A 21,096-nucleotide genomic window follows, 5' to 3' on the forward strand; every position below is an offset into this window, starting at 1 on the left:
GCTATTAGCTATTTGGTCTGTCCCAGCATCTGTCGATAGTTAAGAGAAGTCTGTGACCAAGATTTTATGCAGTTTCAGTAAGGATTATAAAGGATTATAATAATTTCAAAATAAACAACTGTGTTTTTCAATGCAAATTCAATGTGAGCAGAACACTTTTTGCAATCAAATACATAGAAAATAAAAAAAATTGTAAAATATTTTCATCTGTTTACAGAAAAACCTCCTAATAAGAGTAGTATGAGAATAGTGGTAGATGCTGAATCCAGGAAAAGAACAATTGGTGCAGGTGATGCTGGAGTTCCTACAAAGAAGACTTGGTTTGACAAGTGAGTGATGATTAACACAAGGTTGGCTTAATAGTTGGAATTCCGTGGAGCTCTTTGCTGTAATGTGAAACATACATAAGTCTATATAAATTGTGAGCAAGTTAAACTGAATAAGCTTATTGTACTAAAATAAATCACACTATAGAGTGGTCTGGTTTTGACTGTCTTCTCTCAAAGGCAGTATAGAGATAGCTGAAGTTGCTTTGGATCTACTCTCAAGATCTACTCCCTGAAAACTGGACTTATCTAAGAAACAGAGAAGCTGCAGTGTGATGGTTAGAGATGACTGGTTTTAGTTTTGAAATGTGAATTATATCATTGCTGTTTTGGTTTGAGTTGCCAGGTATGTTACTGACAAAAATACAGGGTGAAGTGCTTAGTGTCCATATATACATGGCATGACAAAAGTTGGAAGGGATTTTAAGAGATTACTGGGACTGAGGAGAGCCTCGAAGTAATAGTTATTTGAACTGTTAGTGGGGAGATTCCATGGAATAGCTGAGAAATTGTTTTTGGAGGGAAGCAGTATGGAAAGCAGGACTTACTGACGCAAGCAGATAACTGTGAATTATCTCACAGATTTATGCCTGGGATATGCTGAGAGTATCAATGGATAAAACTGCAGGTGCCTGGGCTTGTATGGTGTACTCTTCTACACTTCCCTAAAGTTGCATTTATTTATTGATTTTTTTTTTTTTTTAACCTCTGTCTCATACACACATGCTCTTATGTAAGCATATACAATTTAATATTGTGTTTTCTAGCTTGCTATGGATTTCTGGCTTGATTTTTATTTGTTGCAGGCAAAGTTTTAACAGAACAAATAGTCCAGGTTTCCAGAAGAAGGTGCAGTTTGGAAATGAAAATACAAAACTTGAATTGAGAAAAGTTCCCCCAGAACTTAACAATATCAGCAAACTTAATGAGCACTTCAGCAAGTTTGGAAACTTGGTCAACTTGCAGGTAAGAGTCAACAAAGAGAAGGCAGTAGGCTTCAACTTAATGATAGAGGTAGTTGATAAAAGGAGAACGCCAGTTGTGTTTTACCTGGTTCCCCGAAATTGTTCTCACTATTTTCCTAACTTGTTCCTTAAACATGATCTCATTGTTTTTCATGGAATTGTCATTGAAGAAGCAGAAATGAAATGTTCTAGTCTTTCAGGTTTTGAACAAATGTTTTCCTCACAGATAAGACTTTTAAGATATATTGTTGAAAACATTGAAAACTGATTGGGAGTGTGTTTTCCTTCACCCTTTTTCTCAAGTTTGGATCTGGTATCATAAACCCTCGTTTTTTTTGGTGGTTTTGGTTTTTTTGTTTTTTTGTTTTTTTTTTTTTTTTTTTTGTTTGTTTTGGTTTTTTTGTTTGTTTGTTTTTTGAGATAAATTGTAAATACAGAAAACGTGTATTTCTCATCCAGAAGGCAGTCCCTGTGGTATAATTGCTTTTTAGTCCCATAGTAGTGGCAGTGTTTGTTCCTTATAATTACTTCATGTTGTATCTGAGTGACCCACATGGGAATAAGCAAACAATTTGAGAAAGATAGGAAAGAGATGCAAAGAACTAGGGCCTTGCTGTATGTGTAATGTTGGTGTTTCAGACCAACTCTAAGGGGCTCAGAATGATCTGTCATCATGCTTCATTCTCAAAAAGTTTCAGATGCTAACTTGTGTTTTTATGTAGGCTTTCTTGTTTGCACTGAGAGGCTGAATGAAGAGGTGTAATAGAATATGTTTGTGTGTACTGATACAGTACACAAGAAACCTCCTGTGCCTGTCTGAACACTGAGGGAATTTAAATCTCTTATTTGCTCTTAAATATTTCTTAAGCCTTTCCATAGTTTACTCAAGAATATGAGCATATTAGCAGGCAGTATGATCCAGTAAGGCAAGTAAAATTGTGTGTGGATGTGTATTGAGAGACAAATAGATATGCAGGTAGATAGTGGAAACTATGTTCTTCCGAAAGGTATAATTTTGTACTTTGAAGGCATCTGAAATAATATGTTAATTCTCAAAGGAGGAAAACCAAAATAAGCTACTTTGTCTAGCTCTGATATTAGACCCCTGGGTTTTTTGTAGCAATTTACTTCAGTGATGCTTCCTCTTGTCTTTCAAACAACTACTCGTGTTCTCAATTAGAAATACTGTTTGGCTGTTTAGGTATTTTACTTAAGCTTGTTTGTTCTTATAGCTATTCTGAAAGTTTATTAGCTTAATCTCAAGATTGCTTCTTTATACCAGGCTTTTCAAACAGAATCATGAATGGGAAGTATTTATCTAGTGACCTGTACTGGGTTTGACTTGTAAGCTTCTGAGCCTTAAGGCTAGTGATTTTAGGATAATGGAGGCACAAATGAAAATCCTACATGCAGTAAGTTTTGTTCTTCTGTTCTATATCTTAGGTTGCATATCAAGGTGATCCAGAGGGTGCCCTCATTCAGTTTGCTACACACGAGGAAGCAAAGAAAGCTATATCAAGTACAGAAGCAGTATTAAATAATCGGTTTATTAAAGTTTATTGGCATCGAGAAGGCAGTGCACCGCAAATCCAGACTACCACACAGAAGGTAGAGGATCTAAGTCTATTCTCTCTAGAATGTTACGTAAAATGCAGTCTCTTAAACATTTAAAAAAATATTTATAGAAAGGAAACAAAGTACTTCAGAAATAATATTTCATGTAATTCTTTTCCAAAACTTACTCTTTAATTGTAGATTCTTTGAACTCAGGTATAAGGTTCAGGAGTTGATAAGACTGAAGGTATTTAAAGAAAGCCCTTCTGTGACTTACAGAGAATTCCGCTCTATCTCATGTGAAGCAAGATTTCATGCTGTTGTCTGCTGAATAACATCTATTTTCCTTTAACTAGTATAAGACAGACTTATATACCTGTTCTTGGAAGATAATCTCCATTTTCTTCCAAAAGGTGCTGTTTTTTCCAGTCTTTTCCCTTTTCCTTTCCTGTTGAGCATGCATACTGCTATAGGAAGAAGCAGTACAATTTGTTTTACACAAAGGTACCTATATGTATGTACAGATATACATACATGTATATGCAGAGAGGACATGCAGACAACAGTGAAAGAGGAGAGTTGTGTTAGATTAATTTTGTGGGAATGGATCAGGGACATTTTACATTTTTAAGCGGAGAGGGAGGTATTAATATCCCTGGCATCCAGTGCAGGATGCGTGGGAATGGTTCAAAGCTGCGCCAGGGGAGGTTCAGAGGTGGCATTAGGAAACGTCTCTTTACGAGTGGGTAGTCAAACTCTGGAACAGTCCTTGTAGAGGGGTGGCTGATGCCCCATGCCTCTCAGTGTTTAAAGAGGTATTTGAATAATATGCTTGATAACATGCTTTAATTTCTGGTTAGCCCTGAAGTGGTCAGGCAGTCGGACTAGATGTTTGTTATAGGTCCCTTCCAACTGAACTGAACTTCTGGAGTGAATTGCACAGTGGAGCACCTGTTGGTAGTTGTGATGTGCATAGTAGCATTGGCAACTTCTTAAGAATATGAAACGGCAATTGCTGTTGCGGAGCTTAGATTCATAACTTGTGGCAAGCCAAATCAGATTTGTTAGCAGGAATAGTGGTTCTACTCAGATGTAAGAGGGAGCTTGGATTCTCCCAGGTCTTGTAGGTTACTGAGTCTTGTCAGTTAGCTGCCGGTGTGTAGCAGGTCCTTCTAGATACTCCCATATCCTCCTTTATTGGATTTGTTGTCAGTGTGGAATGCCACATTCTAGACTGAGAAAAACGTGAGGGAGACTGTAGAAGAAACCTTCACTTATTTATATACACTGATATAATGAACAAATTAGTTGTTAGAGGTTTCTTTCAACTGCTGTTCTAAGTTTTGAATTCCTTTCTCTAGATGATGTATGTCATCATCATTCAGAATCAAAGACCCAGTTTTCCATAGCAGTCCTGCTGTAGGACATTTTAACAGTTTGCTTTCCTCTTTTCATAACAAATGCCCTGCTTTTTATCTACCAAAATGCAGTTTTAACAACACCTATCTCACTGCCTGCCCAGTTACCATCCTTCAAATTTGAGGTTGGAATAAAATTTATAAATATCCTTGGTTCTTGAGCTGAACTAGTGCTACTAGTGCCTGACTTACATCTCATCAGCCAGAAGAGGGCAGCGGAGTATGTCATTTGTATTCGTACAAACACTATCTCACTTGAGAAGGATAGCTTGAACAGTTACTGCCATCAGCTTATTTGCTGATTATGCTATTACAGCTTGAAGTATTAACTGTGTATTTTCAAACAAATACCTGATCTGTATATTTGTTGTTTTGCAAAACATGGATTTTTAAATAAGTGACAGAGGGTGCACAGTGACAAGAACAATGTAAATGGGAAATTCAGCTTTTAAGTGCAGTGCTTTCATGTTCTTCTACCCCAAATATAACAATTATTGAATTGTTGAGTCATTAAACGGGTATTTTTAATTCATATGCCTTTCAGGAACATTAATATTTACTTCCCTTTACATTGAAAGTAGTACTTGATGTTATATCTACAAGTACTGTGGTAACTCTTACAGTACTTCACATTCCCTAAGTATTTGAATTTTTGTCAAGATTTCTGGTGTATTAATTACAGCTGAATTAATTTCACCTGTATTTATAATGGTTTACAGCCAGATTTTTTCCATCAGGCATTAAAGACAGACTTTTGAATTTTTTGCAGTGTAAAGTCAGTTGGCTTTTAAGTTGTCCCTTCAGTAGTATTTGGTCCTCCACAATTTCTTGAGCATTGCTGTTTCCTCAGCAGGATTACTTCAGAAAATTCTTACTGTGGGAATTCTGAAAGGAGTGGAAATGCTAAGTAAAGATGGTGGGAGTCAACCGTAGTAAATCATCAAATAAAAGGCTTCTGCCAGGAAGCAGAAATATGCTCTCCATCTGTGGTAGCTAAAACAAGAAATATTTGGCTTAAAAGGCAGTGCAGGAAATTTAGGTTAGATGTCAAAAAACATTTTCTAATGCTAAAGGATACTGAAATACTTTTGCCTGGAGAGGTGATAGGACCTTATTCATTGGAAATCTCTAAGAACTAGATTGATAGATACTGTCAGTAATGGCTTAGGTATAGCTGGTTTTGCCCTGGAGTGGATGGATGTATTAGGTGACATCCTGAGGGTCATAAATATAACAGGAAGCTTGGCTGGGAGCATATTTTTTATTGTTCTTAAGTGTTTAATGTTTTTGTCAAAGTAAAAAAGGCAAGGTGTTACCTGTTGGGGCATATCCCTTGTAGGTTCGAAGATCAGCTGCTCTGTTTTCTTCTTCCTCAGTCTCATGAGTGCATGTCTCCGTATCTTTCTTTTTCTAAGCTGTCCAAGTTAAACATATAGCAGATGAAAAGTGACAATCACTGTAAAAAGCAGGAGTCTTTATGATACATGTTTGTATTCTGCCTTTCCGTAACTAAATGGTTGATGATGAAAGATTTGTGAAAGGAGTCGGAAGACTGCTCATTACCTTTTATTCACTTCTAAGAGGTGGAAATTAAGATGGTCTAAGGAGACATGATTAATAGAAATAGACCAGAGTTGTTTGATTGCTTCTGTGAACTGCAAGTGCAAAATAGATATTATTGCTGTATGCACTACACAAATAGTCGGTATAACATCCTAAATCTCATGAAGTGTTTATTTTTGCCATCAGGTGAAAAAGCTGTTGAATGAGAGAAAGGAAGAAGTGTAAATCTAAATATCGTTACAGCAATTTCATTGTGTATTTATTGAACTACATGTGTAGCAGGTTTTTCTTGTTAATACTATGATGTGCTCTTTTGGGGGTGGGGTGGTGTTACAGGTAATACAACCCTTAGTTCAGCAACCTAGTTTACCGGTAGTGAAACAGTCTGTCAAGGAGCGATTAGGTCCGGTACCTGCAAGTAATATTGAACCTGCAGAAGCACAGAGTGCCAACACAGAAGTCGCTCAGGTATGTATGATAGTCAAAAAATGAGTTGCACATTTTTCTTTCTATAATGGGTTCTGTAGTGTCTGAATGTATCCATTACAGTTACTCATACAGTTCAAGTACACTTTTACTACTGATAAATGCGTCTAATTTGATAGTAAGCGATGTTTTGATATTAGTTTTCTTCAATGCAATGATATTTGGTTTTCTTACCCAAGCATAGTATTTAATTTTTAATATCGTAGCTTTTTACTTAGTTTTTTTTAAACTGAAAATGTTTCATTTGCGTTGTGTTAAATTGCAGTTTTCATATTGCAAAATAAAGTTGGTTTCTATCAAGAACTAAAAGCTACCCTTTTTTAATATTGTATCTATTAAACAGCTAAAACCATTAGAGTCTGGTGGTCAGCATCTAAAACAATTTCAGTATTTGTATGCCACCCTTAATAAAAGGGAGAATGTATCCACAGTACTAATATGAATAATGATAGAATCTGGCATGTTACTCCCATTGGAAATAGCCTTTAAATTTTTATTATCTTAGAAGTATTTCTTTATGAGCATTGTACCACTGCTTTAGTTTTACATCTGAAAAGGAAGATCACCACGCTTCAGAGAACATTTGTAGTTTATATTCAAATGACAACTTTCTGCAACTGATGCCTGCAAATAGCAGATTGTTAAACACAAGATTTGAATTGTACTAAAAAGGCCTGTGTAAATCCTCTGCTGACTAGTGTGTCATGGACTTCTTGCAAAAAAATATGTAGTATGATCTTCAATTCCAAATTTGGGGTTATCGTTGTCTTACCCAGTCTACTTATAGATGTATATTAATTGTTGAATCAAATATCTAAAATTTGTTTTATCAACTGCTTTAATTATTTTTTTTGTATTTTTGCTCAAAAGTCTATTGTTTTATTAGATGAATGCTGCTTTCTGAATTTGTAACATTTGAAATTACGTAGTAAACAGTAAAATATTAATAAATTATATGTACTATAATTTTGTTTTGCTTTCTTAGAATGTGACTAAATTATCTGTGAAGGATAGACTGGGTTTTGTGTCAAAGCCAGTTACTCCAACAACTGAGAAGGTAAGAGAATGTCTCATTCTCTTCCTCTGACATTTAATTTCAGTATTAATTCTATTATAAAGCCTTGGTGTCAATATTAATTTTGTTTCATAACTATGAATGAAGTTATTTTAGTCTTATAAAGTATTATATACCAAACCTCAGCTTAGCAAATGGCTAAATGATTATAAGAATAAAAAAAAATCCATGTTAGGACAGAAGCTGCTATTCTGTGGGTTTTGTTTTACTGTAGTAGGTTTCATTCAGGCATGAAAATAATTACATATGTTCCAGGGTCCTGAGTTGTTAGAAGAATACAGAAATAAATTTTTAAAATAAATAAATTTTGACACTACGTATGAAGCTGTAGAAAACCTTTCTATAAAAATGTTTTGGGGCTTTTGTGCCCCTTCAAAGGCGATGCTGTAAACATTTACCCTTACTTGGTCTTAAAATTTGCAGTACTTGTGGAAAGATAAAAGTGGAAATTAATCAGTATAGAAAGGACAAAGGAGAGGTAAGGTGGAAAAGGTGGTTATGGGTTATGTATTTTGGCTGGCGGTTGCAATTTTCAGAACAGAGAGTTGTTGATGTGTTTACTTTAGCAGCAAAGTTTGTGATACATGTTTCCAGATCTGTTTAGCACCACAGGGGACAGGCTTCCCCAATGTTTGTAATATTCATTCGTGAAGACTTCTGGTAGAAAGGCAGCAAGTTTTACCCAGTAACAAGATTCCTTTGCCTTGGTATATATCTTTTCTATTGGGAATTGGCTTGATCTGAAATAAATGAAGCATCCACTGCATTTCCCATGTCCCCTGTGCCCCCTTACAGTATGGCATTTATAATGCATTTAGTGGAATCTAACAAATAAAATTAGCCCCAAAGATACTTTGCTGTACTTAGCATGCGAAAGTAATGATGCTTAATGTTGAGTTGTAATATTGGAGGATGTTTCTTTGACTCATTTCAAGCTGGGCAGTCCACAAAAATGCATTCGCCTTGGCTTCTTGCCTGTATTTTGTGCTTGGTTTGAGTAGTTGCATTCTTGTTGCCCTAAGTTAGTTGCAGATATGTATATTCTGAATTTCTGAACTACATTTTACATACAAACTATATACTTTAGAAATAAAGGAGTCTGCTTCAGTTTGAGTGGAAATACTTTTTTTTTTTTTCCCCCCTTATTCTACAAGAGTAGAGTTATCCCGAAACACTTTTTTCTACAAATAGTAAATTCATCCTAAAATGGTTTTCTGCTCTTACAGTACAGACTGATTTTGATTAAATGTTGGGCTCTTTTCTGGACTGGTTGTGAAGCAGCAGTTCCTTCGGCATTTTTAGTAGGGTTCTGAAGATTGGTTTGACCTGTTTTATGAACTTCTGAAAATTTACACTATTTCTTCTCTTGAATAGTAGTAAGAGATGTAGAAGACATTAATGTGTTGCTTCCTGCTCTTGTAGATTAGTTGATGTAAGTAATCTACTGTGGCATCTCTCCTTAATTATAAGAGATGAGGAAGCATGGTTCACTCTGCCATAAAAACAGTTCAGGGGAAAATATTTGTGTCTTTACTTGGTCTTCTGTTTGTTTGTGATGTAGCCTGTCCTAAATCTTCTTTGTAATAGGAACTGTATGATTTGGATGTGCATATGTTGATGTGCTTTAATAAGTTTAAAAACAATTCTTTCATCTCCTTTTTAATGGCCTGCTTAGGGCCTTTTATATCACCTTTTATAATACCTTATAACATGCTTCGATTTTTGTTGTTGTTCTCTCTGCTCTGCATACTCTAGAACTTTACTGTGGGAAGAAATAGTATAAATAGCACAACAAAGTGAAAACCTTTTATATGAAGCATTCTTGTTGGAAATTCTTCTGATCTCTTGATCTTTTCTGTCTTTCTAATGTTTCTTGGCTGTCTCTCTTGTGCTTTTTTTCCTTTTTTTTTTTCCGCCTCCTGTTGGTGGGCCTCGTGTCTTATTTTATGGAGTGCATGTTGACCAGTAGAGTCTGCCTGTATCTTTTAATTTTGCACACATATATAAAGTATTTTTAAACTCCTGGAAATGATACCAATTGCGTAATTGCTGTGATTTGCTAACAAGGTGGACAAGATCATGCCTATATTATTTCTAGCACTTAGCCATGGATTTTTTAATACTAATATGGCCATAATGTGCTTAAGGAACATCCTAAGAAAACAGAATAGTCCAGATCTTCAGGTATTGTGGAGGTGTACATAGTGTACTCTAGACAGCTTGTAAAGCTGACAAATGTGTTCTCAGTAAGTCGGGGAGAAATTTCATACCTCGTTACAAATGTAGGAAAGAGACCAGAGAGACATAGTATTCTCTTCCTTTGCTGTATGATGTTGAAGACTTCTCTGTACTTGAGTTACTTCTTGTTGATTGTGCAAGCTCTGCTTTGCATAAACTGAATATGAAAAGGAACTATTGTATCTACTTGGGACCTTAGTCTCTAAAATTATGTTGAATTTTTGCTCGGAAAATTCATGCAGCCGTGAAAAATTATATTTTGAACTCAAAAAAGAAAGACTTCAGTTATTCTTTGGAAAATCTCAGTCTTCTGTTTCCTTAATTATGCTCAAATACATAAAATGTTATGTATTTGAAACTTGGAAGTACATAGGACATCTCAGTGGAAAGGATTTTTAATCTGATGTTTATAAACCTTACATACCTGATGTGGTGCTGCCTCTTTAAAAAATGTTTAACTTCAGCAATTCCAAATATAGTTGTTACACCAAATTTTTATATTCCATATCATCAAAACAGACAAAAGAAAAGATGCTTATGTATTTTTAAGCACTCATGTTTTTTTAAAAGAAACTGAAATTCACTGGCAAAAAAATAAAATAATTTCCTCCTATAGGTTTTATCCACTTCTACTGGCTTGACAAAAACTGTGTACAACCCTGCTGCTTTGAAGGCAGCACAGAAATCTTTGCCTGTTGTTTCCACTTCCGTGCTAGACTCTAATGAAGCACAGAAGAAAAAACAGGTAAATTGAATATACTTCTTTATAAAATGGACCTAGATTGGGAACTTGTGACCACCAGAGATAGTGCACTATGTATGTTCATCTGAAGAGCATAGATGAAACTAGTTACAAGATTACATTCATTATGATGGTTTCTTTTCAAAGGACAAGAAAATTCGGCATGGTTTTCCTAGGTTTTTCCAGCGTATGTTCAGACAGCGTAAGCAGGTTTAAAACTCTCAAGTTCAAAATGTGAAATGCTTTTTCCTGCAAGCAGGATTTCCATGTTGAGGCACAAATTGTCTATTGTGAGTGAGAAGGGAGTATAGTATAGTCACTTTTCTTCTCTCTTAAGCCCTTCTGGAACTGGCCTTTATTCTCGGTGTGTTTTGTACTTGCAACCTTAATTTTCTTCACTTGAGAGAACTAAAAACTGTGTAACCCTGCATTTTGTTGTTTCCAAACTATAAGTCTACTGCATCCATTTTTACTTTTTGTGTAGTACTAGGTTTTCTCTTTTTATTAGAGGGGAAATGCAACAAAAATGCATTTGGCCTTGAATAGCTCACTCACTTGTAATTTAGCTTGCTTAGAATTTTCAGAAAAGGCCAGTAAACCTCCCTTTTTTCAGATTTATTCTTCTAATTTAGAAAAACTAAATATAGGACATTTGTCTTGCTGGTTTCGAACCGGAAATTAAGAGTTCAATACTAAGTTGGATTCAAACAGACATATTGAAGTCAGTATAACCATTAAACAAAGGCTTTAGCCTGTTGGTAAACTTGTGTAACTGATGTCTAATATAATTTGAAATAGCTGTTTATAACTGCATGTCCATTGTGGCATTGGTTCAGACTTTAAAGAAATTACTTCTAATTTTGGGATTTCATTTCATATTTGTCCCTGAAGAAGAAACATGTTTTTCAGAAATAGAAGCTTTACCTTTTAAGTTAAGGTGCTAAATGCCTGTGAAATGGCAAAAGCCTTGTAATAAAATTGACTCATAACAGCTGTAGGGTTTTGGTGATTTGGTTTTGGGGTTTGGGTTGTTTTTTTTTTTTTTTTTTGAAAGAAGACACTGAAGACAAGCTAAGCGATTGGGTCTTTTTTCATGTGCTCTTCTGCTTCTTCCTCTCCTCAGAGATTTCTGTTAAAATATACTAGTACTTGTGGAAAAACATGATTTTGTGGGATTCCCTGTCATCTTTCCTCCTGTCTCCCTAGTTTTTCTTAGCATTCATCCCCTTGTCCTATCTTCCTTTTCCCTTCAGAAAAAAGATTGCACATTGGATTGCAAAACTAACATTTCATGCAGCAGAATTTGTCAATATTTGTGAAGACATACAGAAACCTTACTATTTCTTTTTTATGGCTGTTGTGCATTTATGCTCTTTGTATAAAATAATCTGCTTCCAGTCTGACCCCAGTTGATTGATAATCTAGAGGTGCAAAATCATCTTCTGCCTCTCCTCTTTTTATCCCATTAAGTATGTTGATATCAAAGCTCTTAATTGTTTTCTGCAAGTATCCTGCTAAGACCTCTACGTTCTGTACTTTAGGGCAAGAAGCAGTTGCTTTCTCAAGCAGCATTAATAGGAGCTGAGCACAGCAGCTGTGGCATTTCCTCTTGCTTCTCCTTTCGAGTGAAATATATCACAAATTTATCAGTTTCAATTAGTTTTGATTTGCCATTGCAATGTCAAGTTTCTGTTTTTAGCAGATGGGGTGGTAGTACTTGTCACTTCCAAGTTATAGCAGTCAGATGCAAGAGAGATGGTTTTCATTGGGTAACGCATTAGTTTGAGAAAACAGGATGTATTTTCTCTTTGCTTGGAGCTGTACTGGAGAATGTGTTTTAATTGATGGACTTGATTTGCAATTGCTTTCAAGATACTGACCTTACACATTTAAACTCCTGTATGTTGTACCTCTTGCACTAGTGTATTATTTCCTTCCAGCTTTCAGTGGACTTCTGTGTTTACTTTGTACGTAAGTAATAATGAAGTCTTCCCAGCACAGATCAGACTAAGAAAGATATTAGACCTATTGCTCATTTGGTGATGCATTGTTTTCAAAACATATTGTAAGTTACTATGGTAGAGTTGTCAGGTACCCTATGTTATTCTTCTGGCATTATTTTTCAAAATCCAGAAACTTTCTATGATTTTTTTTTTTTTTTTTATGCTTCTAGGATGCATTACGACTTCAACAAGATGTGAGGAAAAAGAAGCAGGAAATCTTAGAAAAGCACATTGAAACACAGAAGGTAAAATGTTAGCGTTAAAGAAAGTGAGCAATTCAGTTGTAAAATCTCAGTTCACTAGGAAGTATTTCAGAATTTGTAAGCATGAGCTGCAAAACTGGCCTATAAAATAAGCATTCTCTTAGAATGGTGTTACCACATGGTTTTAAGTTTAGAATTTTAGGATAATTTGTCTTGTTAGTTAGGAGCAATTTTAGTTGAAATTGCCTAAATTGGGAGCAACATGCATACGTTTTTTGGGAGAAATGAAAGCCTGACTGTTCTACTTGAGCAGGTGTAGTAAAGTGTGCATGACTGCACTTTGCTTAAGAGTAGAAATTTAGAAGTTGAATTTATTTAAGTCTATTGAGCAAATCTGTCCAAGTGAAATGGAGATACCAGATGTTCATTAGCAAATAATTAATCAGAGATTCAGACAAAGTTTTTAACTCACTACAAGCTGTTAAAAGCCCTATATATTGAGTTTGAATATCACAACAGAAGTGATGCAATACTGAATACTGGAAAACAGATCTGTAATAGTAGTTGCTAAGTAAAAACATTTTGTTTTATCTTTTTGAATTGAACAGATGCTGATTTCAAAGCTGGAGAAGAATAAAGTCATGAAGTCAGAAGACAAAGCAGAAATCATGAAAACACTGGAAATTTTGACTAATAGCATTACCAAGTTAAAGGATGAATTAAAAGGTGTATCACCAGGAGGAGGGACTCCTTTAAAAAGCATGAAAACTAAGACTCAGGTACTCAAGTTTTGGTCAGCTTTTTAATAAGACAAGTTCACATGCTTATGTCAGCAGAATTAAAAATATGCAGCCACATCAGCAGTATTTAAAACCATACTGGTTTAATTTTGAAGTCATCTTTGAAGGGAGGTTGATTTTACCTTGTTTTTAACCTAACATAGTTAATTTTAAAACTATGCCATTTTCTAAAATGTTTACCCAGTGTTACACAGGTATTGCATCACCTCGAAAATCAAAAACCAAAACAAAAATCTTACTACTTTTGCCTTACCCAATCTTTTGTGTATCGTCTGTTGCTTTTTACATTTTTAATAGAAATCATGTAAGTAGGTTATGCAAAAGGGTTGTCATTAGGCAACACAGATATCTTCTGATCAGGTTTCATACACAAAACAAACTGCTTCATGAAACTGGTTGACTACTGTACTGGTACATAATGTCCAGGGGCTTTTCATGTCACTGAAATGTTTCAATATATTAAGCTTTTTAGATTGAAGGTTACACTGGTCAGTTTTCCTTTGTCTAGCTACCCATATCTGGGTTGTACCTGTACGAGGAGTTTCTCTTCTCTGCTATCATTTGTGTTAGTATATGGCTATAACCAGTTTCCCAACTGCTTTAAGGTTGTATTACCTTTTCAAAATGCAGTATTTTGCTCTTTATAAAGTATATGTTCCTAAGCAGGTCACAGGGTGATAAAGAATTAAGCGAGACTTTGAGAAATAATGTTTTAAGAAATCGATTAATGTTCTTTAAATATATCACAGGCTTTTCTTGATTTATCAAGTGAGGAAGATGATACTCATAGAAGAGCAGATTCTTGTATAGTGTGTTTTCCAGTAACGAAAAAAGTATTTTCTTGCTGTTTTCAGTTCTTAAATCTTCAGAATGCTCAGTCTTCTAATGTTTGTGATTCTGTTTTAAAAATCTGTTGTAACATTATAGCCCAGATTTAATTTAAATGGATTATTAAGTCTCAGTTTGAAGCAGCATTTCTACTGCTTTATTTTACATAGAAATGTAGGCATTAAGAGTGCAGTGTAAATTAGTGATGTACAGTTTTTAAAAGAAATGTGAAAAAGAAATACTGAAATGACCTGTATGTACTCACTGTAGCTTCTTACGTCACTATCCAGTAAAAGTTGAAGCAGCATATTTTTATCCTGAAAGTGGGCATAGATTATTATTAGTGGAGGTCAGTTTATACCTCTTAAAACAATTTCAGTGGAATATTCTACTGTGTTTTAGGGGGGGGACTAAGGGTAATAATCCCAAAATTCAGGCACTGCTATAATAAGGTTAAACTCTCTTTTTGGGGGTGAGAGGATAATTTTTGTTTCGTTTTTGAGAGAGAGTGGATATTGTCTGGTGAGAAAACATTTCTGAGAAGTGTGAAGGAAATTACCAGTCTGTGAATTTGAACTGTAAAAGTCTTAGAAATCGGCAATATTTTTAAAGCTGCATTTGATTGTTAAAGCGTCATGGTTCTGAGGAATACTTTTCTACTGGCGGTGTACAGTGCTTCATAAATTTGAACAGGAGAAAATTTAGTTTATATCAATTTTGTCACATGCAAGGAAATGAATCCCGATCCGTAGAAATGAAGAAGCAACTTGAAAACCTGGTAAAAATTCTTGACCAGAAAACTTCAATGCAGCGTTTTAACCCATGACAGTTATTTTACGAGTGTTCCAGTAAATTCTTGAAGTGGACAAGAAAATCGTTTGATAACACAAAATTGCTAAAAATGGTTGAGATCAGAAAGGGTCTCTGGGGATTGTCTCGTTCTATCACTAGTTGCCACTGAGAAGAGCCTGGATTCATTCATACTGAGTCTTTTTTCATTCATACTGAGTATTTATATACGTAGATAAGATTCCCCCCTGCCACCTTCTCTTCCTGAAGTTAAACAATCCCACTTCTGTCAGCCTCTGCTCATACAGTAAATGCTTCAGTCCCTTAATCATCTTTGTGGCCTTTTGCTGGTCTCTCTCCAGTACCTCTCTCGTGCGCTGGGGAGCCTGGAACTGGACACAGCACCCGTATGTGGCCTCACTGCTGCAGAGTAGAGGAGAAGGATCACTTCCCTTGACCTGCTGGTGGTGCTCTTCCTAATGCACTCCAGGAGGCTGTTGGCCACTTTTGCCACAAGGAGAAAATTGCTGGCTCATGTTGAATTTCTTTCCTGCTACCAGGACCCCTCAGGTCATCTTCATCTGGGCAGCCCCCATCCTATACTGGTGGCTGGGGTTATTCCTCCTCAGGTGCAGAACATGGCATTTTCTTTTGTTGAAATGCAGGAGGTTCCTCCTGCTCCAGGTGGGCCACTTATTGTAGAAGGAAATCAGGTTGGTCAGGCAGGACCTGCCCTTCATCAACCCATGCTGACTGGGCCTGATCCCTCTGTCTGTGAGTTCTAACTGCTTGCTGGTCATTACTAAATTTCAGAAGTCCTTACGTTGCCATGTCATTGGTGTGTTGCAGCACAGTGAGATTTGAGAGAAACACACTTTCCAATTGTGAAAACTTTGAAAACTGTTATACAGGAGGTAATGGTTTTTTTTTTTCTGTGGTTGCTGTAATCATAGAATGGGGCTAAAAGGAGATCAGGTTGAATAATTTGTCAGTTGAATAATCCAGCTTTTTTTTCTCTTAAAGCTTCCAGGGGGAAAAAAAACCAAACCAGAACCCCCATTTATCATTCAGTTGTGATACTTGGTTTCCAGTTATCACGATGTGAAACCTTCATCTCTTGAAAACCAGCCTTTGAATGCATTACATGCTGTGGTTTTGAATCTGGGTATAAACGTAAAACTGTTTCACAATCATCTATATTTTTATCCTTCATTTGTGATGTCACTGGAACATTTGGCTGCTGTAGAAAGTTTTCTATTTGGAACAGAACTTCAAATAAAATATTCATGGTTACATAAGCCATTTCCTGTACCTGCACCAGAACCTGCACCTCAGTGGTTGCAATGAACATGTCTAGATTTGGGATCAGAGACACCTTTTGGTTTCATATATGTTTTTGAACTTTCTAATAGATTTTTTTTTTTAAGGTACTTTGTGCTGGAAGGTAACTCCGGGTGCATCAGAGACCAACCCTTTATTAACAGAGGTCTTGTTACTGGGGTGTTTTTTTTTTTTCTACTGTGGTCTGAACAGAACTGCCATGTGTGCTTTTGCATTATGGAACTGTGATCAACTTAGATGCTTATTCTCCAGTCTGATTATAGATTTTATATTCATAATTTTACTACTTTTTTCTTTTTTCTGGAATCTCTTTTTATCTCATCATCACTATCATGTAATTTTGCATTTTTTCTATTTCGTTTAGTTTAGAAAAAATTCCATTGGCTTTGGCTTTGTGTGGTAGTCCAAAAGGTTTGACATCACCAAGCTCAGAAACATACTACTACGCATTGAAGTTTTATCTTACCAAGAAGGCTCCTAAACTTGGGCTTTGTTTGTTTTCGAAGGTGGAAATCTAACATAGTAAGCAGTATACCTGCAAAGGTAGAGCTGTGGTGTGAATTAATAAGTCACAACTTGGTTAAGTTTAAAACCTTACAGAAGCTATACCTTCTAGTTTTCAAATTCCCTTTCCTTACAGTTTTAGGAATCTCTTTTCCAGATAGAGGTGCTGTGGCAGTCTTGTACCTTACCTGAAGGCCAGCACTGGCCAACCTTTAAATTGCTGTGTATTTCTGAAATAGCCTGCTCATAGGGGCATAGCAGTAGATTCCTGGGTCTTAACGGAATGTTGTTTCCTCAGTAGCAAATGTGAACTGTGGAACTAATAATTTACCATAACAATTTCTTAGATGCAGAAAGAGTTACTAGATACTGAACTGGATTTATACAAGAAGATGCAAGCTGGGGAGGAAGTTACTGAATTAAGACGAAAATATACAGAGCTACAGCTGGAAGTATGTTTGTCTCTTCTTTTGTAGCAATTGACTTTTAATCAAATATTTTCATGTATGCTTATTAACTCACCTATTGTATCATAAACTGTTTTTTCCAGAGTGCAATATTAAGTTGTATGTAGATGGAGGCAATTAGCAGTTTATATTTTTTAAAATGTTAGCTTCTAATTCCACTGATGGTAGAGAAATAGTGTTGTCTTCAAGCTTGACGGCTAATGTAGTTAAATTCTGTAACTATTACATGACATGATTTTTTACAGATTTGTGGTAGTAATACTTCCTTGAGAGTGTGGAGTGTTTTTGAATCGTTGCCTGTAGGTGGTATTGTGTCTGAGATAAAGGAATTAAAAAACACTGCTTGATCTTTTATTATTAAGTGCTAGCATCCTTTTAATAAGATTAACCAAAAAAGTTGAAGTGCCAAAAGTAATAATATTACAGCATTGGTTTCAGGAGAAGGAGGATTTACCAAAACCAAATACAATGTTTCAAGAAGTGTTCAATATTTAGAAACATAATTTTCTTAAACTATTTGCTTTTTAAAAAATTGCAAAGGCTGTGCAATATGTTCCATATCTATGTCTTATGTTGAGAAATTCTGAATGCTGTGGGTGCTGCTCTGTGTTATATTGCACTGTCTTGCTTATCTGATTGTGTAATATCTACTTAATTGCATGATAACCTTATCTGTTTTTACTGTTAAGCAGGCTGCTGTGTCTCTTAAGTCCCTTTTGTCTTAATGAAGTTTGGTCATGTCTTATGTGTAGCTACATATGAACACAGTGCACATACTTATGGCTAAGTTGCATTAAAATCTTACTTTAAAATGAAGTTGTAACACAGCTTTGGTAATTGAAAATAGGGTTGTTAATAAGCCAAACCAATTCAATGGAGATGACAAAAAAGCTTATGTTATTAATATATATACTGATGGTGGATAATATTTCGTAAGTGTCTTGAAAGCTTATTTATAAATCTTATATTTTAGAAAATGCTAGTAAAAAGTATATTCTGAAACCTTTAGCAAATACCGATCAAAGTAGATAGAGAAAACCAGGGTTATTAGTAAGGCACATCTGTATGTTTCAGAGAACAGCACAAGATGTATCCCTTGTATAATTTACACAAGGAATATGGGTTTTTTCCCCCTTGGTGTTTGTTTGATTATTCAGTATTCTTACAAATTCTTTAGAAAAATTTCTATTCACACATTCTCTTTGTGACTTTAACTCCCACAATAATTGTGTTGCTTCTGTGCCTTCTAACTTACTGTTCTGTTCCAGGTGACCCTGCTTTTACTGTGAGAAAAGCCAAGTGGTATACAGCTTGATTGTTGAGTTAGCATAATCTTTAACTTTCTGGATTATTCATTTAACCATTTAAAAAATTTTAAAAAACACCAGAACCTGCAGGTTTCTCTTCAGACATACACACGCACAGGCGCGCACACACAAAAAGTGAACTACAGAACTACATAATACTGTAAAATTATCTGAATAATTTCAGGAATAAAGCCGTAACAAATTTGAGCTTCTTAAGAGTAATATCGCTGGCATGCGTTTAAGTACTGTTATCAGTGCTTCAGTTGTAAACACAGTAGGATATATTAAAAACATTGTTACAGTGATTTCATTTAACATCTTACTCCTATAGCAGATCTATTTGTGCTGAAAATATTTTTTTCCTTGTTATAAATGATGAAATTAAATCCTTGAAAGTTCTTTTTTGAAACTTACAATAATGCAAATTATTTTTCAAATGGCTGTCAGAGATACTGTCATTGGCCTTTTGACTTTTCTTGGAGAGTGCATGCCAGTTCTTTAGAAGGGATACACAGGTGGGAGCGGAAATTAGTAAGTATGTAGAGTCACATTTTTTTGTCCTTGGAGGTGCTTTTTAGAGCCTCTGTTTCCTGCCTCACAGTTCTGTGGCCAAAAGCTATTACGCTGCATTAATTCTGGTCAGAATAAAAGTCCTGGCTAGATGTTCAGAGACAATTAAGAGATGAAGTTAAAGAGACAAATTGAGTAGTTAGTCACCACATCAAAGGAATTTGCTAATGAAATTGCAAATATTGTACAGCAGTTCCTTTCTTCTGTGAGGAATTATCCTCACAGATAAGGGCTCTTTTGATACCTGTTTTTAATACCTGGTTCTTTTTTCCTTTTTCCATTCTGATTGTTTAATTATTAACAATCTTGGCTTTTCGATGTTACTAACACGTTCACCTTTTGTTATTTTAAGACCTGTAAGCTGCTCCTTTTGAGTCTTGTTTGGAGATGTTTATAGGAAACATAAGATTATATGTTTGTAATTTTGTCTAAATATTTAGATTATGAATTTTAATACATCAATATGTTATGTATAAACATCTTAGGCTGCCAAACGAGGGATTCTTTCTTCAGTTCGTGGTAGAGGGGTTCATGCAAGAGGTCGGGGTGCATCACGTAGCAGAGGTAGAGGAATACGAGGCCGGGGTAGAGGCAGAGGAGTTCCTGTGCATGCAGTTGTGGATCATCGACCTAGGGCATTAGAAATCTCTGCATTTACAGAAAGTGATAGAGAAGATCTTCTTCCTCATTTTGCGGTATGTGGCAACTTCACTTTTTCTGTTCTTTCGATGATGTCCTTCTGTTGAAGGATTTGTTTTCTCTTGATTCAGTTAATCTGGAGATACTGTTTAGGTATGAATCTTTAGCATGATGTTCATGGAAAAAAGATGCATCTGAAAAACTTGAAACAGAGAAATTACTCCATTGATTCAGCTAGTTGTAACTGTAACTGCATAGCATTTGCAAGGCTTGTTCTTCTTAAAAAGAAAGGAAATTTGGAATACAAAATAATGACTTAAAATATTAATTTGTTCAGGATATATGTAAAATTGTTAAAATTTTTTAGGTAAATAAAATAGCTGAAGTGAAAAAAGACTGGTGAGAAAAAAGACTGATTCCATGACAAACTTTAAATATGTGAAGTCAGTTTATCTTTGTTGAAGTTCCTCAACAAGTGATTAATGAAAATTGTCACAGAAAGTTTTTGGTGCTTTTGCCTAGCTTTCTGAATTTAATAATCAGGATGAGAATTGGGCAACTACGTTTGGCAGGGCAGCCAGAGGTTTTCCGTCTGTTCATGTCTCTAAGCTTAAGAAATCAGAGCTTTTTCTACACCTCCCTTTTCTTACCCCCCCCCCCCCCCCCCAGTTTTAGTCTAAACAGTAGTAAATTGGGATACATAATTTTTAGTAAATTTTTACTTGCAAAAATAATAAAGTGAGAAATCAACATACATTTCTAAACCCTTTCCATTAAAAAAGGTTATAATAAAAGGAAACTTGTTTATTTTGTGAAATAAATGCTAAGAATATCTAGTGGCATAACTTGTGTGAATCTTCATCTGCCACTCTGCCACCCCCCTCCCATTGGGTTTTGGTTATGAGTACTTTCTATAGAGATGTATGATGGACTGAACTGCAGAGCAATGACTTCACAAATTTTTCATGTAAAGCTAAGAACATATAACTCTAAAATGAAGCAATATAATCACTTGGTCAACCATAGGATGTTTCTGAGTCCAATTTCTATAAGTATAAGAAAAAACTTATTTTTAATCTACAACATTATATTGTGATTTAATATGCTTTATGAATATTGCTAAAGTAAATTCTGCTGGTCAGCTTTCATATTTTTTATTTCATTATGTACTTCTCTGCAAAGACTATAAAGATGAAGACAAAAAATCTGCCACTGTTAAAAGTTTGCTCTGTGGTGTCAGTTTATGGTCATAAATTTGCTCAGAACTTAGTATTTTCT

At 35.3% G+C, this 21,096-nt stretch overlaps 1 protein-coding gene across 12 annotated transcripts in view; it reads left to right on the top strand.

Moving 5' to 3' along the window:
- The window catches only part of RBM26 (RNA binding motif protein 26), a 53,353-nt gene that overhangs the window by 24,382 nt on the left and 7,875 nt on the right, over window positions 1-21,096 (top strand). For 4 of the 12 annotated variants that reach the window (XM_030472804.2, XM_030472823.2, XM_030472814.2 and 1 more), the window contains exons 10-20: window positions 218-329; window positions 1,133-1,292; window positions 2,735-2,899; window positions 3,027-3,092; window positions 6,163-6,294; window positions 7,298-7,369; window positions 10,242-10,370; window positions 12,541-12,615; window positions 13,182-13,352; window positions 17,183-17,287; window positions 19,665-19,874. In XM_030472804.2, the coding sequence (XP_030328664.1) occupies window positions 218-329; window positions 1,133-1,292; window positions 2,735-2,899; window positions 3,027-3,092; window positions 6,163-6,294; window positions 7,298-7,369; window positions 10,242-10,370; window positions 12,541-12,615; window positions 13,182-13,352; window positions 17,183-17,287; window positions 19,665-19,874 (1,397 nt within the window). The remainder of the gene's footprint in view (window positions 1-217; window positions 330-1,132; window positions 1,293-2,734; window positions 2,900-3,026; window positions 3,093-6,162; window positions 6,295-7,297; window positions 7,370-10,241; window positions 10,371-12,540; window positions 12,616-13,181; window positions 13,353-17,182; window positions 17,288-19,664; window positions 19,875-21,096) is intronic. The other 8 variants (XM_030472842.2, XM_030472859.2, XM_030472851.2 and 5 more) reach the window with 5 other exon arrangements.

The sequence above is a fragment of the Strigops habroptila genome, chromosome 2, assembly GCF_004027225.2.
Source record: "Strigops habroptila isolate Jane chromosome 2, bStrHab1.2.pri, whole genome shotgun sequence".
NCBI classification, from domain to species: domain Eukaryota; kingdom Metazoa; phylum Chordata; class Aves; order Psittaciformes; family Psittacidae; genus Strigops; species Strigops habroptila.